This window comes from Taurulus bubalis, assembly GCF_910589615.1.
Source record: "Taurulus bubalis genome assembly, chromosome: 17".
In the NCBI taxonomy this organism is placed as follows: domain Eukaryota; kingdom Metazoa; phylum Chordata; class Actinopteri; order Perciformes; family Cottidae; genus Taurulus; species Taurulus bubalis.
In genome coordinates this window covers 14604805-14629210 of record NC_136605.1, presented here as the reverse complement: position 1 = coordinate 14629210, position 24406 = coordinate 14604805, and the positions used below count along the sequence as shown (strand labels likewise).

Here is a 24406-nt window from a genome sequence, read left to right as displayed (position 1 = left end):
CCTCTTTGTTTTTAGAAGTGTGTGGCTGCAGAGTGAATGTCATCTACCGTCTCATGGGAATACCACCTGCTTTGAAACCACACACACCTGCCAGGTAAAACGCAGCATCCTCTGGGACACTCGTTCGCCACAGGCCTTGTACTGACGGATGTCAACTTTGTATTAGCATTTGCGATCCTATGCTAAAGTCACCACAGCTTAAATATCGCAGGTAACCTTGAGCATTTCTGCAGGCTACATCTCTGGAACTGGTGCTCCAGTACTGAGGTTATAATCAGAGAAGTGTCCCTGACTGGGACGCCACACACTGGTTTCTGGGTCAGTCCTCAGCCCTCTGAGAGGGCCCTATCTACATGAGCAAAAGAGGAAGGCAGAGAGCGAGGGTGGGAGAGAGAGAGAGGGAGAGGGAAAGGTATTTATAGAAAAATGGGGCTTCGCAGTACCTTTTCTTGCAAAGAACCATTTCAGGACCAAGTGAGCGTGTCCCAGTTTCCTGATCATCGCTCAGCCATAGGGTTCGGGCTGAAGCTGAGGCTGGACCGCCTCACCCACGATGGAGAGCCTGACTTTGAGATGCTCTCCCCCGGCCTCCCTCTCCTCAGCTGCAGACCACTGGTTCTCTGATTGAGAACAGAGGGAGGCATTGGCCCAGAATACCTACAGATGTGACCTTTCGGGTCCACTTGATTTGCCTAGCAGGGCCTCTTTTGGAGGCTGTGAGCTCCGTTGAGTAGCAGCAGTACAAAGGTGTCCGAGGGGCATCCTTTGGCTGCATCGACCTCCAGGCCGGGGGTGAAGGGAGGCTGGCAGGAACGTGCCCTGCCGCCAGCCGGGCGAGGATGAGGCGTTTCCTGAGCAGGAAGGGCCGCTTCTCCCTGCGCCAGAGCAAGTCTGGGACCCGGAGTGCCTCCAAAGATTTCTGTAAGTCTCTTTCTCTGAATCGTAGTTTTTTACGTGATGTTCCTGAACTGTTTTCATCTGCTGGAGGTGAGAGGGAGAGAAGAGCTAAAGCTGACATTGTGTAACTGGATGCAGAGAATATGACAGAAAGAAGTCCTGACAATGCTCTTGAGTGCCGCTTGTGTTCTGGTGGGGAGACAAGATTATGATCCACAGCTCCATGTCAGTGATTTCCCAATCTATTTTAGATCAATAATCAGCTGCAGTTTGATGTTTCCTCTCAGCGAGCTGACACCACCTTCTGTGGCTCTCTGTGAGTCTTTGGATTTGATGTATGTTTTATTCACTCAGCCACATCTCACCATGAATATTTTGCCCTGTGCTCCAGTGAGATCTCATTTGTCTTTTTTATTTTGCATTGAAGCAGATCAAACATTTCTACATTCTTTTTCGAACTTATTTTGCACTTGTTTGTTACTTTTTTCACTTCTCGTCTCTAATTTAGTCTTTCTCCGGCTGTCTCACTTTTCCTGTTTTTCTTTTTGTAATGATCAGAGGCATAGAAAGATGGAGACGGAGCAGTTTTGTGCTGGTGGTTTGATGGATGGCTCTATGCAATTGTTTGTATATCTGCAGTTTTATATTGTATCTTACATAATTATTTTCCAATATCACATTTTTCCTTAAAATGTTGCACCTTGGAGACATTTTGTCATACGCTGAGACTCAATGTAGATCCTTCTTGATGAGACTGGCTGCGCTGCCATGACTTGAGGCAAACATGTTTCATCAAATTACATATAATCAGGTATTTTTTGCTTTAACACAGAAACTGTATCTGACGAAGTTTCTTATTTTTCCATTTTAACTGTCAGTGGCCCTTTTAATACGAATGTGAAAAATGAATAGGACAAGAGGGTGGGGCAAACAAATTGAAAAATAATAACTAAACAAAATTAAACCAAAATATCCACAAGCACACATGTTGTGTACATCTTCATGTTGTATCCACAATATCATGTCATAAAGTGGGCTGAGCAGTCCCTATACTATCATATGTCTTTGACATATCTACATGGCTCTAAATGAGAGGAGATAAAGTAAAGTGAGCCTGTGGGGACATTTTCTGCGGCAGTAGAATGAGGCCAGTGACCAGGGGAAGACCAGCAGGTCATGTGGACCAGATACCAACAGGCAGAAATAACCTCCTTCACTCTATTCTGTCCTTTTACTGTCATTCAACGTACATAAAAACACATCTATCTATCTAAAAGTGCTTTTTGACTTGACTTCTGTGTCTTCACATGTGTGGCTTTATTAGGTAGACTCGTGTTCCTTCTGCTACAGCTCCATCACTGAGATGCCCTATTTATACCAACGGACTGCTTGACCTCCATTTTACAGCTCACTACCTGCTTGTTTGTATGAGAAGCTTGTTCCAGATTAGCAATGTGTCCTACATGCTAATGTAACATTCATATCCTACAAGCAGTAACACATTTCACCTCCCAATTACAAACCTATTAAAGTCTAAGCCGATGTACTTTGGCCTTTTCCAAGTTTCATCTTCTGTCCGTCCTCCAGACCTCGGCCTCCCAGCCACCAATCAGAACTGGCCTGAGGCGTTTGGCTTCCGACTGGGTGGCATTGGGCCGAGCTACATCCTGTCCGTGGTGGAGAGCAGTAGTGCCTACCTGGCTGGCCTGCAGCCAGGGGACCAGGTGGTGGACATCGAGGGCCAGGATGTGACCAACCTCAGCACACCAGCACTGGTCGCTCTGGCTCAGACGCTCAAGACGGTGCCACCCAGCATCGGAGTGGTGTCACGGATTGAACAAGTAAGCTGACCATTTGCTCTATATTTAGTGTTTTTTTTTTTAATAACGTTTAGATGAAAACAGCACTAAGATGGCATCCATGTTTTCCCCCTCCTCAGATTGACGTCACTCCCGGCCCGGATGGTCGTTTTGGCTTCACCATCGTTGGCGACAGCCCTCTGATGGTGGAGGACTGCATGCCCAACGGTCCGGCTGGTCGCAACGGCCTCAAGGTCGGGGACTACGTCATGGAGGTCAACGGCATCCCAGTGAAGCATCACGAAACGGCAGCGGCCATGATCAAAGCAGCTCAGGGTCGGCCTCTGCATCTGGGCGTGCTCAGTATGGCCCGGCGGCCGAAGCGGCTGAGCAGCAGCATGAGGGTGTTGTCGCAGAGCGGGGACAGCATCAGGGATAGCCGCGCCCACAAGGCCATGGAGTTCAACAAGAAAGTGGGTCTGAAATAGGTGTTTGTAATTTTGTGCTTATGTGCATTTGTATTTTGTGAATTGATTAATGTACATGCGTTTGCTTACCCATCAGGTGGAGGAAGTGCTCGGAGAGGAGCCGGATGTGAAGGAACAGCTGTTTGAGGTGCTGAAGCTGTACGCTGCTGAGAGGGATGTGGAGAGTCTGGCTGAGGCCCTGCCCGACATCTTGATCACAGAGGAGCATCAACAGCTGATCGACAGTGTCAGGTATCAGTTGCTCAGACAGACATGTCAATGTGTGCATGTTGTGTGTTTCTCGTTTAGAGTCTACGTGAGTCTTTTAGTCCTTCTCGTGCAGTGATCAAAGAAGCCTTGTCAGACACAAGAACATTTCTTAAAACTGCTTTTACCTTCTCTTCTCTCCCGCACTTAAACAGACTAAAACTCTGATGTGCTGCTAAATACAGTCGGTGGCTTTATATCTTGTTTTAGTATCTGTCACTGCCAGTGATGCAACTAGGACCATGCATTAATATTTTAATCTGCTGTGCTGTTTCCAGTCTGAACTCTCAAAGGGTTTACATTATGTGCTTTTTAATTATAGAGTTGCTTTTTAGTTTAGCTTGTGAAGAAGTAACGGAGATGTTTATTTGTAGGGGATGCTACTTTCTAAAACCTAAAAACTCTTTTTAAAAATGTTTTGTTTGCATTCTACAACCTCTGTAAATTCTTGGATTTGAGCAACGACTTAAGTGTAAAACATTAACAAAACACAGGAACACAGTTTATTAACAACCCAGAAAAACTAATCAAACTGTGCATCTCAGTAAAAGTTGAACCTTTTTTGAAAAGCAGAAAAACATTAAACTAAACTATCCATAATTCATTATATTTAGTGGCTTGTGGAAATTAATATTCAACAAAGGCTAACTGAAATCCCCATGCAGATAATGTTCTAACTGTGTTTAAATGGTTTTGAGAAAGCTTGTAGAAGTAGACTTCTATTCTATTGTGTGTAAATGATCCACTGCACAGCAGTCTTTACACAACAGTAAATGCACAGAGAGGGAACAAAAACTCCTTACTTGCCTTGTAAAATAAATCGTTTAGGAACTCCCCCTCTCAGCATTTTACTGTGAAATGCGGTAGAGGTGTTCACCAGGAGCTCATATGAATAACTTCCCTGATGTCAAGCACTGATTGCTGCCCTTGGGTGCTTGAATTGTTCCGTTTCCTCGCTCTCGGGTACAATACACAAGAGTATGGTTAAAAATTCTCTACAGAATATTGCATTTCTTCCTCATCAGCATTGATCGGAAAATCAAAACCCAAAACACAATACCTATGCATTTTTTTTCTCAGTCCCCACCTCCTCTCACTTTCTCTCACTTTGATTTTCTCCCTGTTGGTCTTTTTCTTTCCCATTTCTCCCTGTCAGCTGTGCAACACTCTTTGATACAAGCACCATCTTTTTTTGTGTGGCTCACATCACTGGATGCTCTTTATTCCCTCCTCTGCATACAGCGCTTAGCTGCAACAGCCAGTTTGCTGCTGCTGGTGGAGATATGCACATACACCAACACAGAAAACATGCAGATGCTTAGACTGAGTGCCCACAGCACTGATTCTCTCACACACATGCATGCAGTCGTTGCTCTGAAGGTCTATGTGGGAAGAAATGATGAATTGCTGCCTCAGGTAAGTACTTAGAAATACTTTGACATTGTACATTTGCAGATTTTGAAGCATGTAATTGGTCATCAAGTTTATATTCTATGTTTGATTGCTCTAGAAGTAAGCTGTAGTGCCTCTAAAGCATTCTCTGGTATCTTGTGAAAATCAATTAACGTGGAGTTTTTCCAGTGACTCATTTTTGGGGAGTAATTCGTTCTCCTTCCAGCGAAACAACAAAGCTGTTTCCTTCGACACCGCTGTCTCTTATCACAGCTTTGATAGCACGTTTCCTTCCTTTAGAAAGCTGCCTGTGAAAATGCGTTGTAATGGTTCTTCTTAGCACAGAAGTACCATTAATTATGCATTAGCTGTATCCATAGAGGACCAACTGTTTTTGCTGATTCCCTCACCTCTAGCCAGTGAGAAAAGTACAGTAACAGCAAGCCTCTCTTTAGGTTAGATATATTTACATCAGATAGCAGTCGTTACCCATGATTTAATTTTGGTGTGTCAAGATCAGGTGCACTGTAATCTTGACATGTTTTGATATGTAAAGTTAGTGCCATTGTGGTGTTGTCGATATCAGTGCGGTTTTGTGCAACAATATGTTCATTAATGCCAATTAGGCTGTGAAAATCTTTGGAAAGGGATAAAAAAAAAAAAAGATTTTTTATATTCCAGGTTTAGAATAGCGCTTCTCCCGGTGAACATGTGTCTGATGTAGCGCCTGAGGGAGTTCTGCTTCCAGGTGGTCCATGAGCCAGGCCTCAGGGTGGTGTTGCTGTTAATGGCTCCTGCTGACAATGAAATGTCACAGACAGCTGGAAATGTGCGGGAAATGTGTTGCTGATTTATATTTTTGATTGGCATGCTTCAAGGCAGCTTTTTTTAGTCTTTGCCATTCTAGCAGCATGGCTGTATGTATGAATTGGCATTTGTACAAATATCTATGGTGCTCAAAGGATGATTCCTAATGAATTTGACGATTCCTTGACTTTTCCTCGGCCACCGTGAGGTGGACATTTGTGCGTTTGAATGAATGTCTCGAAAACTTTCAGATTGCCATGAACTTTGGTGCACATTCATCATATCACCTTCACGGTTAGGGATGATAAATGGTGATCCCTGAACCTTTCCTGTAATGCCATCATCAGGTTGAAATGTGTATTTGTCCAATCTTTTGGTTTATGACTAAATACCTAATGGCATTCCCATTGAGCTGCACTTTTAGTTTAGTGCTAATTAGCATATATTAGCATGCTAAAACAATAAAAAATACAGCCTTAGAGCGAACCAGAATATGTTGATTTGATTGTCTTTTTCCAATTAACCGTTGGCCTTAAAGCTTCTAATCGGAGTGATTTGAACAGTTGTGCGTCCAACCTACCAGCAGAAATGACTAGTACATACATTGTTAATCATGAGCTGGATGCCATTGTCCTAGTTTGAGGTGTGGAGAATCTATGCGTCTGCCACTGAGGCTGAATCTCCCTCTTTTATTCATTCGCTGTCTCCACTCCCTTCTGTCAGTCTCGCTCCCTCTCCCTCAATCACTGTCACTTCCTGTAACAGTGACACTCACATAGGAAAGAATCTCCACCCGCCCCACTTCAGTCCGATAATAAGGGGTCGTGTGTCAGAGGATGTGAGGTGTGCTTAACAGCTCACTGAGTTATTTCTTCCTTATTGCCTTGTAAAACCTGACCAGCTGGGCCGTGCTCCGCTCAGTCTGCCTCGGTCCCCTCGCCGATTTGCCCCACCCTCCCACAGGATGTATTCTATTTTTAAGCAGCCTACTTCTTTTAATAAATTCTCTCTTCGGTTTCTGACATATTTGCCAGTGTTGATTTAAATGGCTCTGAAACCCAGGGGTTAGCGAATGCTTGAACACTTCAAAGCTATGCAAAAGATTGTGCGTGATTATGAGTGTCATTAGAGTCAATATTGGAACATCGAGTCGCTCTTTTGTTCATGCTGTCCTGTTGTGTTATGGTAATTGATTGTAATTATAGTGAACTGAAGGCCTTTGTCTCACACTCTATCTGTATATAGACTGGAAGATATGAATTTATTAGAATGATGCATTATCAACCCAGTGCAGTGTTTTCTTTTGTTTTCATTAATATCTGAATACCAGAGCGTTTCTGTCTTTTACAAATGTTTTTAAGAATCTGTCAAGTTGTTTTGGGCTGGAAATATCTGCAGACATTTGGATAGATGTTGTCATAGATGTCGCACAGACATGACAAAGTTTCTGTATGTACACTCTCACACACACACACACACTCACACACAGACACTCACACATACACTCACACATAGTCATTGTGCTGACCTGCCTATGAAATTCCACTGGGGGTCTCCTCTCTTCTCTCATCTCTCCCTCCTCACTTACTCCTTTGTTCATCTCATTCTTTCCTTCCTCCTCCTCTGAGGAAAAAGAAGATTTGTCACTCACTAGCTCTGACTGCAAAATGATGGACGTCTCAGTGGCGAGGATTATCCTTTAACTGTGACGAGAAGACTTCTCTGCGGTGACCTGACTTGGCCCTGGCTTCTTTTGAGGAAAAGGGGGACAAAAGATGGGCACAAAGAAAAGAGTGCTGCCCCAAACAGCTGATGTTGCTATCTGAGGATGTTTTGGATGTGTGGAGGGATGTGAACCACAGCCACTCTCCCTCTCTCTCGTCCTCTCTCTTTCTTCCTCTGGCTGCTTCTCGAGCCAACAGCCAACGCGTTTGAAAACCAGGACACCTTTCTTTTCTCAACTTTCTCTTCTTTCCCCTTTGTCCGGGACAGTTGTTTTGTTCAGACTAGATGAGGACTCACCGAGATAGAGGAGAAGCATTTGCATTGCTTAACTGAGCACAGGCGCTTGCTCAAAGCCCCGAAGAGCCATGGGAGGGGATAGGAGCCTTTCCAGACACTTTCGGTATGGCACTTTTACTTTGATCTCAGCAGCGCTCACTGTGCTTTGTGATGACTTGTATTTGAAGTTGCTGAAGTATTGTTGTGCAACTATTTTCTGCGTGTTTGTTCTAAAGTTTGTATTGGTGATTATTTTACACTTTTGGTTGGCGTATACAAATATGAACCTGAATTGTACCTAAAGCTGTTTCCAGCATGTGAAACTACAAGAGTCTTGTAAAACTCAGAGTTTGACATATTTAAATAACTACTGTTTTGCTCACTGTGGCTTTTTTAAGTTTAACTCTGTGTTTACAGCTATGTCTTTGCAAATGAATAACTGGCTCAGCTGTGGAATTAGCTGATCAGAAGTGGGTCTGATAATAATGGTTCTTGCAATGAGTTTTCCAGCTGATTGCAATTGTCATTCATCCCTCTGTGCACTGTGTCCTTGATCCACCCCTCCTTCAGGCCTAATTATAGACTCCTTGCGCCCTCTTTATAATTGAGGGCATCCCAAGGCCTACATCCAACTTCAACAGAGGAAAGCTGTGAAGTTTCTGTTCACTTGTTTTGGTTGATTTAGAAGATGTGATAAATTAAATATTCCTTGACGGAGGTCTTAATATGACGAAGAGGTGTTGGAGGTGATACAGTTAATGGAAATCAATACAGCCAGGCCTATGACTGTCATAAATACATAATAAATGCCCCCATTCTGTTTAGTTTTCCCTGTCCGACATTTGTCTGAGCAAATGTGACGTCTGAGTGTACTTTGGGAAAGTTCGGTGGCCTACATCGCCTGTAAGCACATACTTGCCTGCTTCATTCCCAATAGTAACATGACCCTGGCCTAGAAATAGCTCTAGTTCTCCATTTTCTCTCTTTCTTTGTTCCCATCTTTGTGATATTTCACTCCTTGTGTGCTGCAATGATTTTCTTCCATTCTTCATATGAACTCATCACTTTCGGCTTTTTTTTTTTTACCAACTTCTGTCTCTTTCTTTCTTCGTCACTCCCTCTGCTTCTTTATTGGCTAATTTTACCAATTGTAGTACCAATTTATGTTATTGTGTTATGTCTCTAATTCAAGTTGTTGTAGTTCTACTCTTGCTACACAAAACTGATCCTTGTGAGCACATTTCAGCTATCTGGTGAAGTTGTGACATCTTGCTGCAAGAACACACACATCACTTCATCACTGTTACCCATCTACACCAATTCCCTTGGCTTTTATTTATATGATTGTTTTCATAGTGAGTAGATAACATTATATCTATGGAAGTGATTATCCTTTCAAGATGAGCCTTCATGTTTAGTTTCACCCTGGCATTTTTATGTCCACAATACTGAGTTTACTGATAGGACCAAGATCATCCATGAGAGATATGATGGAATATCATTATCAATATTGTGGTTATAATGCAATGATGGGTTAAGGTTGTAGATAGAGGTAAAATAAAAGGGGACCCACGATTGATCCCTGTGGAGCACCATAGATTCACAATTGTTTTGACACATGTAGAGAGTTGTTAATACAATGTAAAATAATGCCAAGGAGTCCAAGTCACTTTTTCAGTCTTTCTGGTGATTGTGCTTTGTGCTTTTTTCTTTTTTATGCATAATTGATTGCGTTATTTGACATTTTTTCTGTGATATAGCTTGTCGTCAGTGTTGTTATTGTTATGAAGCTGTAGTTTCTTATGACACAAGCAGTGTTTCCACAGATGGGTTAACTCACAAGAAACCGTATGCACTTATCAGATGGCACACAAACTCAAACTCCGTGATCAGCAGTTAACTCTCGGATTCCCCTTTTGTTACTGCATGTGTGTGTATGACTCCACAAGGTATCAGACCAAGTGGAATTGTGGATGGGACAAACTGTACTGTTGCTGAAGAGTTATTCACTGAATGCTGTTTCACTTGCCATAAATACAGCTGAGATAAATAAGATGAAAGTATGTCACACTATAATTGGACAAAAGACTTTGATGCATGGATTGCAAAGCAGAAAATATGCCTTGTGATTTACTCTTTATATGATTAAATGTAGCTGATTGAATTAATTATCTCTGTTGGCTTCCCTCAACTTTGGGTTGTAAGATATTGGAAAGAATCAGCTCACCTTATGCAAAACTTTTCATTCGGACCTACTTTCTGTATGTTTTTCATGAAACTACCAAATCATCTAATCTTTGCCTCCGAACAATGTTTCCCAAATGTACCTGCAAAAGGACAGTGACAGCTTTGAAAACCAAACTGTACCACTGAGTCTTATTCTCAACAGTAGCATTGGAGCGAAGAGTTGTGCTGCGTGTCTGCTTGCACACTGGAGCTGGTGCAAAAACCAAAGCATTCGTCTCTCCTTAGCACAGTGGAAGTACCCTGGAGACTCACATGATGAAGCGAGAGAGACAGCGAGAGGCTTGTGTTGAGGATGGAGGCAGCATCATTTTGTAGGGGGGGAGTATGCAAAATAGAAAAGGGACAAATGAGGTGTGTGTATGGGTGTGAGGTGGAGGTTTTATTGTGTATGTGTATGCAGACCCATCAGATTAAAGAGAAATAAAAAAGTGCCCTATATATACACAGGAAAATCATAGCCTGAAACATATTGCACAACATTGGCAATGATTCTTCCATATCTGGGTCATTTCTGTTGTTATGTATCTTTCCTTTTCTTGCAGATAATTGGCCTAATATAAACAGGGGGTTTAATAGGAGTAGACATTTAAAGCAGAACAAAAGATCAGTGGTAAATGTCAGAAAATGCTGCTTTCTTTACAATTCTTTGCTGATGTTCTGTCATAGAAGAGGCAACGATAAATCCCAGACAGCTAAAATACAAGCCCTATTTGACAGGTCTGATGCCAACACTACAATCTTCATTTTATTGACTGGACAGTTTCTTTTCTAATGCGGCACACAAAACAGACTGCAGGAATGTGGGTGCATTACACTCACAAACCCACCCCTGGAACACCCTGAATCTCACAAACTGATATCTCAGAGTATCCGAGGGTGGGTTGTTCCTTAAGAGGATAACTGCATAAGGCGTTGATTATGGGAGGGGGAAATAACACTGATAGGGGGAGAGGAGCACTTTCTCACAGAGTTGGCTCCTTTTTGAAAATTAGCATAAAGCTGTCACTGACACTGAACACTCTTACCTGCAGCTGCTGATGTGACAGGACCACAAAGACACAGCTCATCTTTTATCGCTTTCATTCTCTCACACACATGCACACACCCACAAAAACACACAAAGACTAATGTTGGACCAATCCTTTCTATCTACCTCGGCCCTCCCATGAGACAATATGCACTGAACTATTTTTGAACCAATTAAGTGGATCCTGCAGCTGGAACAATATGTAGTCAGAACAAGAATCCCGCTTTTGTTTCTTGGACACTTTGGACGATGGATGCTTTGAGAGATCAGGATGAATACTTTTAGATTGTGTCGGGTTTTGGGCTGAAATGCTTCTCTGATAGGATTTTGTTGGCTGTGAAGATTTTTTAGTAAAGCCTATTTCTGAGTTTGTGTGTGTGTTCCCACAATGTTCGCCAGGATCTTCATTCCCAAGAAGCACCGGGAGCGTTTTGACGAGGTGGTTTCCCAGAGCCTGATGAGCCGGATTAAAGGGCGGAGCTTCAGTGACCCTAGCCGCAACAACCTTCGCCGCAGCCGGAGTGAGGATCACCCCGAACGCCTTCTGGTGTCCACCCGCGCCAGTTCAGTGCCACGCACCCACGCAGAGGAAGGCGTGGTCCCCCCTGCCCGCGGCATGCGCAAGACCACCTCCCTCATAGCTGGTCACTCCAGTGGCACCACCAACAACTGCAGGTCTGTGTTAAGTGTCATGTTGCAGATTTTTATTCAACAGAATTTTCTTTGCTCATCCTGTCTTTTTTTTAGTCGACCTTTTATCAGCAGCAGTCCCATCATCATTATCATCATCATCCCATTTGCCTACTAGTTACAGTGCCGTGTCATTTTAGCTTTCAAACGAAACCTGTTTTCCTAAAATAGCATCTCCTCTCTCTCCTTACGTCTGATCAAATTTATAACCATTCCACATGAGAACTGCTGTGACAGGTCTTCCTGTGTAGCATGGAATTCATGTGAATTAAGATGAGTAGGAGTTAAGTAAAAAATAGAGCCTTTAGAGATTAAGCCAATGGGAACATGGACCTATTGAGGCAGTCGTGCCTGTCCTCTTGCTCTCTTCCTCTGCTGTGACATTGTTTCTTGTCATATCTTTATGAATTGATGACATTAGGATTAAAAGATGGTCAACAAATAAGCACAAACATCCTTTCACTATCTATTGAAACGGTAAGAATAAAAAGCCCCATATCCCTTCAATGGCTCTGACTTATGAGGATGTGATACAGCTCTCCTGGGATATATTGTCCATATTGAATTTTTTTTTATATGCCGGATGAGAATTTAAAGCAGTCTGTTGAATATGGAAATCTGCAGTTGGACTCCAGATTAAACTGCATACTTTGTCTCATTGCAGATTACTTTTTGAATAGATGACACTGTGTGCAGCAAAGTATCGTGATTAATGGGCTCTACCACCCTTATTTAAGCACAGTTTTGTGTCCTTGTGTCTTAAGTCTAGCAGGGTTTCTATTATATTATAGCCCATGTATTATTTACTCGTAGCAATAATATTATTGTTACTTTATTCATTATTATATGTGTATATATGACTATTTTAATTCATGCAGCCCCTATTTCCTCAGTCCTGTCATTAATCAGAGCTCAAATGTGTCTCTTTAGGACAGTGAGAGTGTGTAAGGGGAACGCCAGTTTTGGCTTCACTCTACGAGGCCACGCTCCAGTGTGGATTGACTCTGTCATCCCTGGTAAGTGAAAATATTTCTGTGTATTTAGCTCATTATGATTATCTGTGTGTAAATTATCAAGCTGTTGTCGTACATATACTTTTAGTTATTACACTGTACATTTAACAGTTTATTTCTTCATAAAGCTTTCAAAAGCAAATGTATTAGGGAAATGATCAAATCAGACATCTCTTACTCATTTTCTGTTCTGCAGGAAGCCCAGCAGACAAGGCAGGTCTAAAACCAGGAGACCGCATCCTGTTTCTCAATGGACTGGACATGAGGTTGAGCACTCACGCACATTCATTGTATTAATTATTTGTACAGTTATATATTACAGTTATATATTACAGATGTCATGTTATCTGCACAATACAAAAAGCATTTCATATAAATGCATAACTAATTTAAATTGTGAACTATTGACCTTTCTAAAAAGGAATGGGCAGATTAAACGGTTATTGCAGTGTGTGCATTCATGTGCGTTCATGTGTTTTCATGCACTACCGTGTGTCTGCCTGTAGGACGTCCTCCCATGAGAAGGTGGTGTCCATGCTCCAGGGCAGTGGCGCCATGCCCACTCTGGTAGTGGAGGATGGTCCGCCTACTTTCACCCTGTCAGAGCAGGACCTGGCGGGGGGCAGTGGTCCCGCAGAGCGCGCCCGCTCCCCTGTGCTCAGCTCCCTGCAGTGGGTGGCGGAGATTCTTCCGCCCAGTATCCGGGTTCAGGGCCGCACCTTCGGACAGCAGCTGGAACACCTGCTGACCATCCAGGAGAGATACACCATCTGCAAGGCTCTGGAGAACTTCTTCAAGCACAGGTGAGCAAAGGCTAAAGGGGAGGAAAAGAGGGATGAGATAGAGGGGGCCAGAGGATAGATGTGAAGTGATGTGCAAAAAAGGAGGATGGTAGAGGGACAAAAAGTATTGAGAGCAATAACTGAACATGTTTATATTTTTGTACTGTTGGGGCTGGTATGTGCTTTCATATTAAACCATAATTGGCATGTAGGTTACTGTGAAAAGTGCATTCTGGAGGTATAAATACATTAAAATAAGGTGGTTAAGTATCACAATTTAACACAGGAATCAAGAAACAAAATTGACTTATATTGGAATAAAATGTTAGTCTAAGTAGTCACACATTCTTAATTATGTTTATACATTTATGATAGTAATAAAAGGGGTACTCCAGTGATTTAGTATTTGAGTTTGGGGACTTACAAGATACAGTTCAAGACAGATTGTTCAAAGAGGCTAAGATATCATCACTTTGTGTTGTCTGATTTGGGTTAAGCTGCTAATTACTGGATCACCAGCCTACATTTCCCATAATGCCACCGTTAGCATCACTTCAATGGAACCTCCCTGCTTGGTATTTGCAAGTTTGTAACAAAGACTTTTTGTTAAAGGTTTTTAGTCCTTATGCCTAAAGAAAGATACACGGACGACATCATACAAACTTGGTAACACTCCTTGTGATGAGTGAACTTCTCGTATAAAATCAGTGGAGTGCCCCTTTAATCTCGTGTCTAGTTTGCCACGTCCGTGGATGACCATTTCCATGAGCTCAACGTCTGACCTCTGATTGGAAAGCCAGGCGATCTCTGTCACCTTGCCTGTGTTTCCGTGGCAAACAGGAATGTTGACACTCTGATCGTGGATGTGTTCCCGGTGCTGGATACTCCAGCCAAACAGGTGATCTGGCAGTTCGTTTACCAGCTGCTGACGTACGAGGAGCAGGAGCACTGCCAGAGCAAGATCTCACGCTTTCTTGGATACAAAGCGCCAGGTGTGTGGCTCTGTAAAGTGCAATCAACTCGAGCGCTGCAGCCCTTCATACACCTTTGCCTCTTCCTCTGCAATGCCAATATGTGTGTGTGTTCCAGTTCCACCACCACCACCACCACCACCACCTCCTCCTCCTCCGGAGCCCGAGGTTGCCTCCGAGCCCCATCGACGTAGCAGCTCCATGAGGGTGACAGGGACCACGTACAGGAGCAGTGTGAGGGGACGTAGCTCTGATGACCTGGTCATTGGCACACACTTGGGCATGGGTACAGAAATTAATATCTTCATTATCATTTATAGCAACAGCAACGCCATGCAGATTGATTGTGTGCCCCACCATGCCACCCTTGATTAATTTCACCAACATTGCTATTATTTTCAGTGTTAACATTTTCCTCATTGAGAGCATAAACGCAGTCCTGTTAAATCCTAGTGAGATTTATTATTTCGAATCTGTTTGCTTTTTGTTTCCAGCTTCCAATTTATTTTTACGTGGCAAGAGTGGCTCATGCTAGTTAAGTTCCCACCGTTTTTAGATTCTGAATAATAGTTTAAAATAGTTCAAAGTTGTCAAAAGTGCTTGGTTGGTGGCCCAAAAGTTAGCCTGAGATAACTGTCAGCCCCAATCAGTCCACACCCTAAAACCTGGCCAAACCTGTCCACCATATAAGGGCCGGAGCTAACTGGGTCACCTGGTTGTCTTAGGCCTTCATGTAGAGACGGTGATGGAGACGGGTATGAGGCTGGCTCCAGGAGAGAGACAGTCAGGAGATGGTACTTCCCTCCCTGAGACTCCTAACAACCTCACCAATGTACGTAGAAAAGTCCTCATGTGAAATAATACACAGTAAATATCAATGTAGATTTCACCATTCACTTCATCATGAGGACAACTCTTACTCTGGTTTCTTTGTACATTTCACCATACAAGCTGTCAGCCGTGTACGCTGAACTGGAGAACATGTATTCAAGCAAGAGGTCCAAGTCTCTGAAGAGTCGTCCTCCTCCCGGCCCTGAGAGTTTGCTGGATCTGGAGCATCCCTCGCGCACAGCCTCCCCTACAATACATGCTAACACAGGTAGCTTAACTTAAAGTATACATACAGTAAACTCTTGGAATTATATTTACCTGACTGTAAAAAATGATTACCTTACGGATTTGTTGTGTGCGGAAGTACTGCGTGTGTTTTTGATGTAAGACAAGGAGGATAACAAAATGTTAAATCCAAAGGTAGCCAACTCATATCTGACTCAACTGAATATCCTTGAATTTTGCATTGAAAGAATATTTGTGACTTTATCTACATACATATACAAGATGGAGGAATCTGAAAACTGCTTTCAATATTTTCTCAGCCTGGGTGTTATAATTAGTATAAGTTTGTTAGATAAGGACTCGTGTAGGAAAGGTCAGAACTGACCTCACACACCTTGATATCGCATTATTTAGAATTTTTTAATAAGTTGCCACCTTTGACTTGATTTAGTCTAACCATGAGGTGTGGATGCAGAGCTCACATATGAAGGAGAGATAGGAATGCCATCATATTAAATCTACTCAGGTTGCAGGCATGTTGGGTGGAAGGAAGGTTCTTTCAAGTTGAGTCTAATATAGTCCAGAAATACTGAACTGCATACAGTAAGGAGACTATGGTGATGGTGGAAGTGGAACCAGAAAACACACATTTAAAGAGCCCCTTCAATCAAAAATGTGTTTCCTGCAATGTATAGCTTCTCTGAGAGACATTTTCAATTTGACCTTTTTACATTTTACATTGAAGAGGAAAAGCCTCTTCTTCGTGCACACAATAACAATTTACTTTGTAAAATCTAATTAATTATTGACCAGTGGGAGATTGGGGAAGATTCCTACATATTGTCTAGAAGGGAAACGTGTCGATGTTTTTTTCTGGTTTATTGTATATTTAGTTGGAAAAGAACAATCTCTAGTATTATACTCGTTAATGTAACAGTTCTGGGTGAGAAGACCCAGCCAAACTTGACTGAATTAATTTACTTGTCAGAGCCTGTTATTGATTGTCTTTATGTCATTTTTTCTATTTAAACAGATATTTAGCTGTCATTATATAACACTGAATGTCTCTTCCTTAATCTCAGGCAGCCGAATAGGCCCCCCACTCCCAACATGCTGGCCCGAGCCCCTCCCCAGCCCCCCCCAATCCCACTTCTATTCCTCAGGGCTGACGAGCCAGACTAGTGGGGAGTCCAACCCCTACATCAGCCTGGACAGCCCTCCTCCATCCCCCCCAGAGCCCCCGGACTACCCATGTACTCCCCCTGGCGTCCGCAGCAACAAGCGGCGTTACACCTTCTCCAAACCACCTCGCTCAGAAGACACAGATCGCTTTCTGGATGCTCTGAGCGAGCAGCTGGGACAGAGGGTGGCCATCATTGATGACTTTCTGACTCCGGAGAACGACTATGAGGAGGTAGGATCACAGTTATTAATGAACATGAAGTCTCTATCCTCATTATGAAGAGACATTTTAAAAGAATTAGCTAATAATTTGACTATTTATGTTTATTTTAGTAATCATGTGTAGTCGGATGTTATCAGTGCATGATGCACATTACAGATTATTGAATTACTTCTCTACAATAGGAAACTAAGACAGTAGAAAAGCCTCAGACAGTCTTTTGAAAAGTATTGTATATGTTGTTTTGTTTGGTGTAGAAAGAAAAAGACACATTTTATATTACAAATATTTTGAAGTCTTAAAGGGTCATCTATGAGCTATAATATTTTTGTGAAAATACCCATGTTCACATAGTTTCTGGTGATAGCGGGTTAATTCTGCATGGTGAACTGATTCCCTACGGTATGTAGAGCTTGCATCCAAATGTGAAATAGGACAGAACCCTTGACACACATACAGAACAAGTGCAGAACATACTCTCTTGTAAAACTAGGTTTCAAGAATAATCTTTTGCAGAAATAAAATTTCAACGTAACAAAAGAGCAGCTATACGTTCAAAATATAAAACACACACAACCATTAAAACCTGCTGACAGTCACAGATTCATTGACAGATCAAACACACACCAACTACTTTTGATGTGAGACGCCTTGATTGATTCTGTTGATGACAGAAGCCATTAAAGCTGTTCCCGTTGAAACCATGTTTGCACAGCTCTTGCTAATACATCCTGTAGAACCTGCCCAGTTTATTTAGATGACTATATGTATGTGTACCAAAATAATTTCACAAGTTCCACTTTGACCTTAAATGGCTAATGCAGTGTAATTGGTGTTAATGCCAGGATGTTGTGCAGATGGGCTTCCCAGATGAGGAGGATGAGGATAATGATGAGGAGTTGGGGGTGGAAGAAGATGAAAATGAAAATGGAGGATTTGTGGCCCCAGAGCTCAGCAGTCCGAGTGATGTTCAAAGCAGCAGTGGAGAGGAGAATGCCTCCTCCCTCACCTACTCCTCCTCCTCCGATCACATCCCTCCACCCCCGATGAGCCCTCCGCCACCCCCGCCTGTTCAGTTCAATGACACGCCTCTTCCACCTCCACCTCCAGCACCTGCACAGACTCAGTCTCAGCAACAGCTTAGCTACACCCCAGAACATTCTCCAAGAGCGTATGTGCCCATCCGCCGAAAATCTGGGCCCCCTCCCCCACCCCCGCCCCGCAATAATCCACCACATAAACGTCTCTCCTTACATAAAGTGCTGCCCACTAGAGAGGACCTTCAGGTCCATACAACCATACAAGAGCTAAAAGCCTTCCAAGATCAACAAGTCTACCAGGAAAGACAAGCCTATGTGGAGAAACAACAAGCATATAAGGAGAGGCAGGCTTATGAGGAGCAGAAAGCCTATGAAGAACAACAACTGTTCCAAGAGCAGCAGGCTTACCAGGAACAACAGGCCTTTCAGGAGAAACTGTTCAAGGAGAGACAGGCTTACGAAGAGCAGAAGGCGTATGAGGAGCAAAAAGCTTTTGAAGAGCAACAAATGTACCAGGAGCAACAAGTCTACCAAGAAAGACAAGTATATGAACAGCGCCAAGCTTACCAAGAACAGAAAGCGTTCGAACAGCGTCAAGCCTACAAAGAGCAAAAAGCACTTGAGGAGCTACAAGCCTACAAGGAGCAAAAAGCACTTGAGGAGCTAGAAGCCTACCAGGAGCAAAATGCTTATGAAGAACGGAAAGCATATGAGGAGCGTCAGGCCTACGAGGAGCAACAAGCATTTCAAGAGCAACAGATTTACCAGAGCCACCACTCGATGCCTAACCAGCCAACACAGCAGAAAGCCCACTCTCCGCTGCCTTTCCAACAGCTCCATCAGTCCTTACCCCCAGTCCCCTCTCCAGACTCCTCTCATCCCCACGCTAATCATCCGCTGTATATAATGCGTCAAGCACAGCAGCAACAGGCCCTCCAGGGTCATCATCACCGACGTCTGTCCCGTTCAGCCCCACCTCCACACCAGGCATCGCCCCAACCAACAGCCCACCCAAGCCAGCAAGGTCAATACGCTGAAGGCATCTACCAAAGCCACCAGGTTATGAGACCCCAGGCCCACCATTCCTCTGCAGAGATGCTTCACCAGATGCACCAAGCCCCAGCCCATCACGCTTCTACCGAGATGCTCCATGAGTTGCAACAATCCCAGTCCCACCATTCATCTGCTGAGATGCTCGAGCAGATTCAACAAGCCCATGCCCACTTCTCGTCATCGGAAATGCTCCACCAAATGCACAAAACCAAAGCCCATCATTCCTCAACCGAGGTTCTGCACCAAGGTCACCAGATGCAGCAAATGCAGCCCCACCACTCCTCGACTGAAGTTCTCCATCAAGCGCACCAGATGCATCGGGGACAACCACACCATTCATCTACTGAGCTGCTCCATCAAATGCACCAACCCCAAGCCCACCACTCCTCCACAGAGCTGCTCCATCAAGCCCACCAGATGCAGCAAACCAAGCCCCACCACTCCTCCACAGAGCTTCTGCATGAAGCCCAGCAGGAGCCTGCCTCCCTCCCTTTTCAGCTAAACCGGGACAGCCACTCCCATCAGAGTCGGAAAAGTCTTAAAGGTCATCATCAGACCCAAGTGTCACCGCAAGGGAGACCCCAAGAACAGCAGATCCACCAAACCCATCACCCTCAGCACACCAAACCCTCTCCCCAAAGACCCCACTCTATCCAGCAGACCCACCACCACTCCAGCACACCTCAGATCCACCACATCCACCACATGACCCCACAGCCACCTCCGCAGGACTACCAACACCAGATTCATGTGATCCACCCTCCCCAGCAACCCCACAGGCCTCAGCCTCTTCTTTCCACCTTTCAGCCGCTCCCGCCGCACCAGCCCAGCCTCTCCTCTTTTCAGCCTCTGTCCCAACACCACCAATCCCAGCACCAAGTCCAGCCCTCCATCCAAGCCACCCGCTCGCAGTCCCAGCCCTCACATCATCTGCTGCAGCAGCAACACCAACATAAGCAATCCCATGGCCAGCCCCAGTCCCTCCCGCACTCGCTATCGGACCCTTCAGAGCACCTGGAGCTCCCTCCGCCTCCACCCTTGCCCCCACCCTGCTCACCTCCACCCTTACCCAGGCCTTTGCTCTCCAGGATGGACTCCAACCACATGAGTGTGAAGAGGTTACGCTGGGAGCAGGTGGAAAACTCAGAGGGGACAATCTGGGGACAGGTGAGCTTTGTGGGGTTCGGACTTGGGGGAGCTGATATCTCATTAATGTAAATTATCTAACAGTCATGAAATCGTAATTTGCATAGCATCGTTTTTGCATGTCTTTGGTAGTTGGGAGCAAATTCTGACTATGACAAACTGCATGACATGGTGAAGTATCTGGATCTGGAGCTGCACTTTGGGACACAGAAGAGCTCCTGTGAGTACAAGTGGCTCTATGCATATCTGCAGTGCTTTAAATGGAGGCACTGCGGAAGATCATAAGATGATATTAAAGCATTCTGAATGTATCAGTAAGCCCCACTCATATGCTACAACTGTTTTAATCAGAATGACAACATGCATCGTTATTTCTTCGCAGCACATCATTATCAAGTTCCTGGATCTCTGCATCCTTGGGGTGTGATTATTTAGTCATTAAATCTACAGTATTTCACCGCTGAATTCTGTTTGGCTGACCTAAAAAAACAACACTACGAGAATACCCAGCTTTTAAATTACTTTCCTATCATTTTTGTTATTTTTGACTGTAATTGTGAGATCTAAGTTTGTTATTCTGCACTTGTACTCCTTGTAATTTGCTCCAAACCTGCTGAAAAAAATGTAAGATGTTAACAACTTACCAACACTGATCCCATTTTTAGTGGCTGCGCCAGAGCCATCCCTGCAAGAAACTTTCAAAAAGAAAGATGTGATTGAAATCCTGTCCCATAAGAAGGCCTACAATGCCTGTAAGTATACGAAGGTACATTATTACGTATTTCCATTAGCCCAGAGTCATGCACTCATATATGGTTCAGAATTAGGAATTCACAATCTGTTTAATATGATGTTTCATCTGTCTTTTTAATTGTGTGCTTTTATTTTGCTGTTTGTATTTCTTGATAATATGTATTGGTAATGATCTGCTGTCTAAGGGAAGCACTTTGTGCTCCCAGCTAAAAAAGTGCTTTACAAACACAATTATTATTATTATCTTCCTTTCAACATTAAGCCATCCTGATAGCCCACTTAAAGCTGTCTCCCGGTGAGCTGCGCCAGGTGCTGATGAACATGGTCACTGACAGGCTGGAGCCAGCCCACATCAAACAGCTACTGCTGTATGCACCTGATGCAGAAGAGGTCAAAAAGTATGAAGGTTACAGACAGGACCCCAGCAAACTCAGTGAGCCAGACAAGTTTGTGTTGCAGGTATAGTGCTGGCAGGGTTTTTACTGTGTCTTACATTGTCCATATGCTGTTATTATGTTCATCACCACTCACTTATTGGCTTTTTGTGCATGTTGTCCATCAGTTGTTATCAGTACCAGAGTACAAGACCCGCCTGCAGTGCCTCCTCTTCAAGTGCTCTCTACAGGAGAAGACGGAGGAGTTGAGGGGAGCGTACGACTGTCTCTATAACGCTTCGATGGAGCTGAAGACGAGCAAGAAACTCGCTAAGATACTAGAGGTAGCCTGCTGTTCAGCTAAATACATAAAACCGATGAAAAAGAACATTTTGTTGATAGTTTAATGCAATCCCGCTGTTATGATGATACCAGCTTAAAAGCCTGTGTGATTCTGAGATGACATGCCGCAAAAACAACCTCCCACTACGTTTCTAAATAGATAAACAGTATATTGTATTTTGTATTTCTTTTTTTCTTGAACTTGAATCCAGTTGTATGTGATTTTTGACTAGAATAAAAATATATGAAAAAATTATTCACATTATTTCAAATGAGAGATCAAAAATATGTTGCAATTTAAACTGTAATACACATTTGTTGATAAAGCAGTTGTTTGATAGAGTTACATTTCTGCTTGCTGCATTCTGTCTCAACAGTTTGTGTTGGCAATGGGGAACTACTTGAATAATAGCCAGCCGAAAACTAACAAGACCACAGGCTTTAAGATCAACTTCCTTACAGAGGTGCATCATTCACTAATACATATTTAAACCATGTGACCAAGAAGTCTGTGTTATATTCTCATCGTATTATGTTTATGCTGTTGATAACTTCATTGTGTCCTCTGCAGTTGAGCACAACTAAAACAGTGGATGGGAAGTCGACATTTCTACATATTCTGGTCAAGTCGTTATGTCACCACTTTCCTGATGTGTTAGATTTTGCCAAAGATTTAACTATGGTTCCTCTCGCAGTCAAAGGTAAGATACCTTTTATTTGGCTCCAAAGCGATTTACTGAGCAAGTGCTCCAGATTGCTTATCGTTGTGTTTTTCCCATTTCATTCTCCTTCTATCGTCTGTCTCCAGTGAACCCGAGGACTATCGCGTCAGAGCTGAACGACCTTCACACGACCATCCAGGAGATTCGCTCAGCTTGTCAGAAGATGCCTGCGACTGCTGAGGATCGCTTTGCTGTCGTCATGAGTGTATCCTTTTCGAAATGTGGAGCCCTGATGAAGATTGAAATATATATAGTAGAAGAGATGATGAAACTGTTGGGCCCCTTTACTCCAGTTCGTGTAGAACTTTCTGGAAAACAGTCACCCAGCAGTCCAGTCTCTGGAGTCCCTGCAACAGAGAGCAATGGAGGAATTCAGCAAAACTGCCTCTTTCTTTGGAGAAGACAGCAATGCCACAAACACTGAGGCCTTCTTCAGTATCTTTGCTGAGTTCATGCACAAATTTGAGGTGAGCAAGAGAGATTCAGGTGTTCATTTATTACAATAATTCCTGCTGTCCCACCTCTACAGTGTTAGTCAAAACTATATGCATGTTGCCCTCTATAGTTCCTTCTCAGCCTTCCAGCAAACAATAAAACATAAAACTTCAGGTTGCAGATAAACCCCTTTTATGATTACCTAATTTAAAAATATATTTAGCTTTATAAACAATAATTTTTAAAACCAAAAATGAGTTACACATTCTTACATTTATGCTAGCATTGTTCCATAATTTAACAATACAAACAAAACCAACAATACACACTTTTTTAGCTTTTTGTACAGTAAACTTATCAACAGCTCTCAAGTCATATTTACTTCAGTGACTTTGTTTTAGCTCTGAACATTGTTTGCATTATTTTAGTTTTATAACTTGCACACATTGCAACTTGTCTATTTTTCAAATAGCTTTTTCGGCCAAGAGTGAGCTTATCCCTTACTTCCCAATGTTCTCAATAATTAGCTGTGTTCTGGAGGTCAACGTAAATACCAATAGAATACTCATAATTTTCAACAGCCTTTGTAATTCCTTCCAACATCTCAAATAATGCATGGGTAGTAATTCATTTTTTCCTAAATCCTGATGTTCACTCAATAATTCATTTTACTTATAAAGAGATCTAATTACGCACAAGATGTTCTACTCTGCCAATGTTTTGTTTTTAGAAAAAGTTCCCTGCAATGTGTTTAGTAATGAGCACAGTGGGAATTTCCTCAAAGATGGAGAGAAAAGTCTGCCAGGCGTTGATACTAATAATGAGCTACATGCAGTAGCAGGATCATTACGTTGATCATTAAATCTTCAGCACAGATCTGAATAAAGAATTTTAAGAAACAAATTTTAAGTTATTTAAAAAACATTTTTCTAATTCAGCAGCTCAATATGAGCACAACATTCAGAGCACATGCAGCCTCAATGAATAGCGCTTTCAAGATCAGATTTATTCACGACTCAAATCCTAATTACCCATTAAAATACCTAGATATAAGAGCGCCAAAAGTAAAAAATAAAATATATAGATGAAGTATAACTACAGACACACACAACATTGTAATAGTAGGTAATAATAACGTTTATGTGAGCTGACACACTGTTGTTTCTTTACCAAAGAGAGCTCTCAGTGATCAGCATGCGGCAGAAAATCAGAAGAGCCCCAGAAGTCCACGATTGGCCTCCCCAATGGCCTGGTAACACACACACATATGGGAATGATAACATAGTACACACACACACACACACACATGCACAAGCACATACACACCTCTTAATGCACACTTTTTTTGGCTAAAAACTAGATTCTATGTATTCATGTGTTTTGGGTCAAATTAAGGGAGGGAGAAGTGTTGACATGAGGCAAAAATAAATGTTTTTTTGCATCAAAGATGGACGATATAGCTTTATACCAGTGGTATAGTAAATATTGTATATCCTTTCCAAAACAAAGCGACATAGAAAACAACTTTATTTGACTGTCAGCATATCTCTTCTCTTCTCTCTTTAAAAGACAGTTCCTCAGTAACATCCTGTAGTTGAAGATTTATTTCTCTGAGCCTGAGTGTATGTGTGCTATTACAATTATACAGTGAAATCTTTGTTATGTATCCACGATTAAGACATAGATTTACAAAAATAATTTTTTCCCTGAAATAGATATTTAA

The 24406-nt window shown here is 42.9% G+C and overlaps 1 protein-coding gene across 1 annotated transcript; it reads left to right on the top strand.

Moving 5' to 3' along the window:
• Positions 1-839: 839 nt before the first annotated feature.
• On the top strand, positions 840-23939 carry grid2ipa (glutamate receptor, ionotropic, delta 2 (Grid2) interacting protein, a; the record flags this gene model as incomplete). Its single annotated transcript, XM_079233229.1, has 23 exons — positions 840-921; positions 2485-2738; positions 2837-3169; positions 3261-3415; positions 11304-11579; positions 12525-12610; positions 12804-12873; positions 13114-13410; positions 14230-14381; positions 14479-14646; positions 15086-15192; positions 15312-15459; positions 16499-16830; positions 17664-20078; positions 20190-20277; positions 20723-20809; positions 21073-21269; positions 21373-21528; positions 21904-21990; positions 22098-22227; positions 22335-22453; positions 22551-22715; positions 23859-23939. The coding sequence occupies 23 exons, from the start codon at positions 840-842 to the stop codon at positions 23937-23939; spliced, it is 5985 nt and encodes a 1994-aa protein (XP_079089355.1).
• Positions 23940-24406: the final 467 nt, after the last annotated feature.